The sequence below is a fragment of the Brachionichthys hirsutus genome, chromosome 17 (assembly GCF_040956055.1).
Source record: "Brachionichthys hirsutus isolate HB-005 chromosome 17, CSIRO-AGI_Bhir_v1, whole genome shotgun sequence".
NCBI lineage: Eukaryota > Metazoa > Chordata > Actinopteri > Lophiiformes > Brachionichthyidae > Brachionichthys > Brachionichthys hirsutus.
The window spans coordinates 6,956,416-6,964,201 of NC_090913.1; the positions used below are offsets into that span (position 1 = coordinate 6,956,416).

Consider the following 7,786-nt stretch of genomic DNA (forward strand, 5'->3'; position numbering starts at 1 on the left):
CGAAAGGACAGATATTAATGTGGGTCATACTGCTGCATAAAAGAGGTAATTGTGGGTGATCAAGGGCCAAAGCAGCTGAGAAGACGTGTAGAGTATTGTATTGTATTGTATTGATAGGTGTTGGTGACAAAAAGCACAATGCAAAATTAAAAGTGTAACTTCAGCTCAGGTAGAACACCGATTTAATGCGGTAACGACTGACTCAACATCTTCTTGGCTAATTACTAATGTCCAACAACATGAATGTTATTCTAAAATGAGATTAATCACTGCATTTACTGTACTTTCATTTATTGCTACAGTTCCATTCGCTTGATAATGTAAACAAGCTCCAGAGAGAGGGAGAGAGCCTCGGATCAAGATCTCCCTCAGGTTGAAATGGATTGAGAGAGGGGATTCTGCAAATGTGCATTTTTATCCCTTTTTTTTCCACCCAAGTCTAGAAAATAATTTTCTAGAAGTCACATTCAGCACACTATTTTACCACCTCCACCTCCTTCTTCCTCCTCTGCTTTTGGATTTCCACAATTTCGCCTCTGCCGCTCTGTGAATCACGGCTCTCGGAGAGATGGGGATTTCTGAGCCTCCGGTGGGAGCTGATAATCCATAGTGAGAGGTGGCGATGAAATTCATCTAATACCCAAACAATTGCTATCGGTGCGACACACACTAAGGTGACAAAGCCCCACACAAATTTAGCTATTACTGTGTGAAAGAAGCAAGATTACATTGGTGTAAAAAATTGACAGCAGCTGAATCAGGCTTCCTCATTTCGGTACGAAAGCATGCTAGACAACGGCAAGTAAACGGTGATCTGGAGATTCTGAGGACGGAAATGGACTATAGTCAGCACAGGATAAAGATGAACTAATGCGGATGATATTAAAGACAATATTGTTAAGGGATTAAGTTGGTTGTCTCTTTGTGCTTATATTGCAGTTTTGGGAAGAAAGTCTCCAAAGTATTTCATTTAGTCAACATTGTTAAGGAAAATTGATCTGATTAATCTGATTTATTTGATTTTTTATTTTATTTACCACAAATGAAACAAATCTCCATTTAGAGGTTATCTTTGAGACAGGATAATTATTTTCCTTTGCCTCTATCAAATTATCAAAAAGATGTTTATTATCAAAGAAACATGTCTCCAAGACAAATTGAATGTGTGTGTGTGTGTGTGTGTGTGCGCGCTGCTGCTGCTCTGCAGGTGGTGAATGGAGGCTTAATGAAAGGGCCAGTTGTTGTTGTTTTTTTTGCAAGGCTGATTTGCAGAGAGCAGATGGATCGGTCTCTCAGTCTCTCTAGTCACAATCTTGTCCCACATTGCTCCTGTCGGTCCATTTAACAGCCGATTTCCTGCCAGCTCATCACAAACACACATAAGCTCACGCATACACACTCACACACACACAAAGGGAGAGAGCAGCCAAAACATTTTTAGCTGTTCGTCCTCAGAGACACGCATAAAGGGGGAAAATATGGAGAAACAGTGGAACATGCACGTTAACAAACGCATCCAGGTGCATGCAGTACATGAGGGAGATACGGACATCTTTTGTGCATAGACGAGCACAAAATTGTTAATGTGCACAAGGGTAGACACACACCAAAGTAAACTCCAATGGGGAAGCATGGTTGGACACGAGACACTTTTTAATGAGTTTCCTCCAGATGTCTTCCCAGGGAGCAGCGCATTAGTATTTGATTTTTTTTTAAGTATACCAAATAAAACTGTATACACTAATCCTAATATAAGGAGTAATCTCAAAATATAAATACAGTCGTCCCACATGATCCCCGTTTCTATGCCCTATTGGTTAATCTCTCACACAGATCACAGGATGTGCTAAATGCTCATCAACACCCAACTGACATGCGCTAAAAGTAGCATTTTAATTTTTTTTCTGTTGCTCTCGCATGTTGGTACATGGTTTACACACATTTTACACATGTGGAGGTGGCACACTAGCAGAAGTGAAAAGTGTCCAGCCTCCACAAATGACCTCTGACCTTTCAATCCCTGCACGTCATACAGCAGGAGATTGCAATGGTGCATCACCAACGCCTCCACCTCACCACTAGCCTTTGCTCTGGGCCATGTGATAGACTCAGTCGGGTAAAGTGTTAATGATATTGCAGTGGTGAGGTGTAGCTTGGATGAATGTGGCCCATGGTGTGTGATGAAGCTCAACATGTGTATCTCCCCATCATTGTTCAATGATGCCTCCATCACCGATCACCTTTTACCTTTTCAATCCTGAAAGTCCACCCAACAGTGTGGAAGTGGGTACTGGAACCGTTAGCTGTGGTCTTTATGAAAGACAATTTGTCCTAATGTTCTCCTGTGCTCAACTAAGCCATTGAGTCTTGTCAAATTCAAATCCAGTGCATCATTGTACCATAAAATCCACTTGTGGTTATAACATACAAATACATAAATGTACAATACGCTTGCTTTAATGGACTTTTACATGGTAAGGAGACCTAGAGAGCATCCTGGTGGGGTTTAAGGGAGCTCTAAAAAGCATTTCAGGCTGAACTATTAGTCATTAAAGATCGTGCAAGATAATGCAGGACTGATATTAGCCATCAGTCCACCAACATTCAACTGTCAATTGTGCACCGCTGTAAAGTACTGTCAGCTGCGTGATTAACATTTATGCAAATCTATAATGATGGCTGGATATAATGTACCCACGTGTATTAACAGTGAACTGAAACACATAGATCTATTTCATTCAAGCCAATACCTCTCCAGGTAGTTGCTAATCTTGCTACCTCACACCCTATCCACTATATAAATCCTCTTTTACAAACATGCTGCTTCTTTTCTGATTATATGACTGAACATACAGAAAATGCATTTTATCTGTTTCTAAAAGTCACTGGTCATACTGGTTCTGAAAAGGAGTTTATATGGCTTCATGATTTCTCTACCTCATCCAGAAATTGCAGGCCGTTTTATGTTCCCAGTGACGGGTGGAGGCTCTTTGACAAAGCGGCGCATGGCAGTGAAGGGCCAGCAGGACCGTGGAGAGTTATAGCACATCAAATTGAAGTGACATCACAGCATTTCAACTCAGTAAAGGGAACTGTCTGCACACAAACACACACAACATGCATCCTCACAGATGCTCAGAGCACACGTCATTACCTTCTGTGCGGATGGTGAAGGGGGAGTCTCCTAGTCTCTTGGCTGAGAACTGCCCCCCCAGAGAAGTCATCAGAAAGCAAAGGCTGAAAAAGCCTATTCCCACCACAAATATCCTGCAAGACAAGAGCAAGAGATGAAAGTGAAGTTAAGACAGATTCACTCGGGAAGAGGAGCTTAATAGAAATTATGAGGGGACTAATTTGGAAATGCAAAGATTAAGTTGATAAAATGATAGATGGCGAGATAGTTTGAGGCAGGAAATGAGGTGGATGGAGAGAGTGTTAAAAAACAAGAAGTTAGATGTGCAAACCAGCTGACAGTGATGGAAAACAGAATGATCGATTATGAGAAAAAAAATCAGTTGTCATGCGAATCTAAGAAAATAAAGAGCAGAAGAAATACATAATGAAGTCACTACATAGCAGGTCGCCCCTTCAGAAGGCAAAGTAGCTCAAATACCAACTTAAGCGTCCGGACACAGAAAGTGATTTCACACAGATCTCTGCTATGATATTCAACGTGGCGATAAAAATCCAGGATCTTCGATTTGACAAAGTATGATGTTTAAGGAGACTGTCAAGTCAAGAGGCCAAGAGGACATCATTTTAGCTCCCGACTCCTTCAATCCACAAGTGATTTATGGTTGAGTGAGTGAGCATTGTTCTGAGAGACTACAAAAAGTCTGAATTAATTATTTCAATTTGTGATTATATTTTGAAATCCAGCGCGATGTTCCGCCTCGTAGCTCTGAGCTTTGGAAGACAAACCTCGGCTATACCCCGTTGTCATTTCATTTTTGAAATGCTAGCATACCTCAGAAGGGAAAGTGAAATTAGTTTCTGCCCATGGTTTCACTCTTGACAGATAGCCATGAGAGAATTAGTTCTTTGACTTAAAATAGTTGAAAATCTGGTCTTTCGTATCTGTAAATCCTGCCCCCATTTAAGCTACTGTCTTCAGAGCATAAGGATCAAATGTTATCTTATGTTGCCAGCGCTCTTTGTGGAACGAGGGAAGCAAAGCTGTCTGTGATTCTCATCCGCTGGACAAAATATCACTCAGACTTCCTTATGAATAAGTCCTTCCCAAAGTGTGTGCTGCTCTTCAGCAAATCCAAAATAACAGGACTTTCTTGGCAGATTTTATAGAATCAGCAAGTAGAACATCAAAGTTATGAGAATATGAACGGCCAACAGCCCACTACAAATACTGCATATAGTATTTAACAGCAGACGCCATTTCCCAAATGTCCTCTTCATGTATTTGTTTTGATGTCCAATGCATTGTAAAAATGCAAAAATATATCTAGGGCACATAAAATACAAATACAAAAAGCAATACCATCTTAGAGTAGCATCTTACAGTAGCATGTAATTTTTTGGTGGAATTTTATGATATAACTATCACATAACTTCAGAATTTATGGCTAACCTTGCACAGGTTACTCTTCTGCGCCAGTGGGTGGAAAACTAAATCTTAACATAACAAATGAATGAATTATTCATAAATACTCCTTTCTCTTCAAAGCCAGGGGCGCGCTGTTGCTTGAATGCATGGCCCGATGTGAAATCTAACAGCATTTCCCAAGCAGCTCAGGTCACGCAAAGTTCTGAACACAACTCCTTAATATTGATGAGGCTGTAAAAAAAAGAAATGGGTTCGTATCCACAGCCAGGAGGAATGGCCACTTATAAGAGCATTTGCTAAAGTGATCTGATTGATCTACTGGGATCAAGATGATGATGAATAATCTGTTAAGTATAGAGTCTGGCGGTTTGGCAAGCTCCCACAGTGACTATATTCCAAGGCAGAGCCATGCGTCTCGTCCTGAGTCATAATGGCCTGCCTTCAAGGACGGACAAAGGGACATGGCTCTTTGACAACACAAGAGAATATTCACAGCGAGCAATCACCATCATCATCGAGGCTCGTTTCTACTGGGTTGCATCAGATGTACTATGTCACCTAATATTATTTGGCATCATCACACGCACCGTAATAAATTGGCGATTGATCCTTGTTTTTCCACACATTGTAATTTAAGTGGTGATGTTTCATTTTGAGCTTCATGGGTCTAATGGATTGTCATTCTGAATAATATCTTAATATGGGCCACATTCATCAATAACTTAATAAATAAGCAATGAAATTCAACTTCTGATTGTCAACTTCATTTGCCAGGGTTGGAAACAGATTATTAGGATTAAAGACAATCACTGTGATTATCAAGGATGTAAAGAATACTCTTTTGCTGCTTCTTCTTTACATCAAACTGAAAACATTCTGGGATTATAATCACGCCGCTTTTCCATTAAAGTTCAACTATTTAAGTTCCTGACACAAGATCGTTCTGCCCCGCAGAGTACTATAATATTATGAAATAATAAAATATTGCCCCCATCTGTTCCAGGCATATTGCAGGATTAATTAGAATAGCTCAATCATTGTCAGAGGACCACAGAGCTGTAATCTGATATAAATCAACTCCTTTGCAATTATTTTAATCAAAGGAATAGTTGTCATAATTATGATGCCGTGACCCCAAGATGACGGATGTCCTCCTATTGCACGGGCACCAAAACAAAAAAATAGAAACTAAATACGTGAAAGGCAGACCTCACCTTCTGTGTATTGTGTTATTACCGAAAACTCTACAGGTCCACAGAGATGTTTGAAAGAATACAGCGGTTCTACAGATGACACGAGGAAACATTGGATGCCTCTAGAATTTACTTATCATTTCTACATTTTCATTTTTTGTGATTTAAGGAATAATAAACTGGCGTGTGTTTATGCAGATGTGCAGCACAGGTGACTGTACAGAAATATTCATGAGCAAAAAAAAAAAAGACTGATGGAAACAGAAATGAGGGCAAAAGAACAATATTCAAAGCACAAGGGTGATCAGAGCAGCCTGCTGCTTCCGAGGGCGATCGTTGTCTCTCTTATCATTTAGCTGTTTTCTAAACTGGTCTTAGGTGGGTGATATGAGAGGATTAGGCCCCTGTCCTGCCTGAGGAGTCTTTAATTATGAGGCTTAAAGTAAATGCTTTGCTCCCTATAATTGGATCAGACTGAGAGATCCTGCTATCACCTAATTGGCTTCCTCGCACACATAGCCTTATCAGATTTTTCCTCTCGGTAGATGATTTTGAAACAAGGGAAGCCGAGCATGGTGGAGCTGAGGTGCAGACGTTAGCAGCGATGTTTTTCAAGAGGCTTTTACGGGCGCCTGAACGAGGCTAAATTGTGGAAGTTGATCTTGTGGCCTTCCCACACATCAGATGACTGCATTTACGTTATTGACACTTTTCTACTGCAACCTTTGTTCGTAGATCAGATGTGTCAATTTATTTCCTGTTCCCAAACAATGACAAGGTAATTATTAATCTTTATTACCTGATAATCTGTCTACTGGGACTGTCAAAGACGGATAACAGCAGAGACAAATAAATTAAAATAATCCAATTTTCATACGAACATCCAAGGCCCTGGCTATTTTCATGTCAAATATAAATCACATGTGAAAAGATGCTCATCATCAAAAGGCGTTTCCAGACACAGAGGTGAACTTGAAAGCATCTTATCGCTCTCCGTTGGCCTCTTAGGTTTTTGAAATAATCATTAGAATAATTTTAATAATTCCAAAAAAAATGCTGAGAAACACAAATTGCAGAAAGAACATGGAATACTGAGGTAGCTTGTGAGAAAGAACAAATGGCCACACATTGACAATAGGGAATAGTAATGATGGTGGGGGCATCCAAATCCAATTCTGCGTCACGGCATGGGAACGCGATGCTTGCTATACTGCACTAGATGGCTTGTGAATCAGAGGGACCCACTCCGATTGCTGTTTGCTGCACCAGTGCGAAATTCCACTTGGACTGTTAGGGTGTACTGGGGAGTGGGGAGATGGAGGGGGGCAAATTGTTGACCAATGAAGTCTAAGAGTTAAGAGAGATGGGAATTAAAGTCACATCAGGACAGATTAAATAATAGAATAGTACAGCATGCCTCAACTTTAATGACTCGATATTCCCAGCGCCACTGCGCAATCCGTGCGTGAAGAGGAGAGCGCTCAGCTGGATGGAATAGCTTTTAAAACAGCCTGGAGAGACACAACCCGGTGTGTTCAGGTGAGTTCAGCGACGCGCCCTTGGTGATGCGAACACAAAGCCCATCCCTGAGCGCGCACAGAACGAACAAGCACCGCAAACAAAAGAACAAACACAAACAAACAAACAACCAGAGCCGGCTCCTCTCTCTCACCGGAACGGCTTGAACGTCACAAGGCATCTTCTGATCATTGTTCTACCGTCGGTGCTGCCGCAGGGATCATTTTCCTAACCCCTCGACCTGGAACATTATCTGGGTCGCGTCCACAGCGGCGGTCCGGCTGTGTGGTCGGAGAGAACGCGGCGCCCGCGGGCGCTCCGTGGGAGAAAACGCACAAAGTTTCATTCAGCAACTTTCGATGTCCGCGTCGGAAAATAACATCCAGAGTCTCATTCCGTCTTCAAGTGGGCAACGGAGGCGAGGCGAGGTTCAGTGCGATCCGAGGTCTTTACCGGGAATACGCGCGGGAGTGTGTCCCGTGGAACCTGCGGTGCGTAAAGGAAACGACGGGGC

The 7,786-nt window shown here is 41.6% G+C and overlaps 1 protein-coding gene across 1 annotated transcript in view; it reads right to left on the reverse strand.

Moving 5' to 3' along the window:
* The window catches only part of LOC137906601 (alpha-1,6-mannosylglycoprotein 6-beta-N-acetylglucosaminyltransferase B-like), a 51,108-nt gene extending 43,644 nt beyond the window's left edge, over positions 1 to 7,464 (reverse strand). Inside the window, exons 1-2 of the mRNA XM_068750890.1 lie at positions 7,427 to 7,464; positions 3,155 to 3,267 (exon numbers count right to left, since the gene is read on the reverse strand). Of these exons, the coding sequence (XP_068606991.1) occupies positions 3,155 to 3,267; positions 7,427 to 7,464 (151 nt within the window). The remainder of the gene's footprint in view (positions 1 to 3,154; positions 3,268 to 7,426) is intronic.
* Between the last annotated feature and the right edge of the window lie 322 nt (positions 7,465 to 7,786).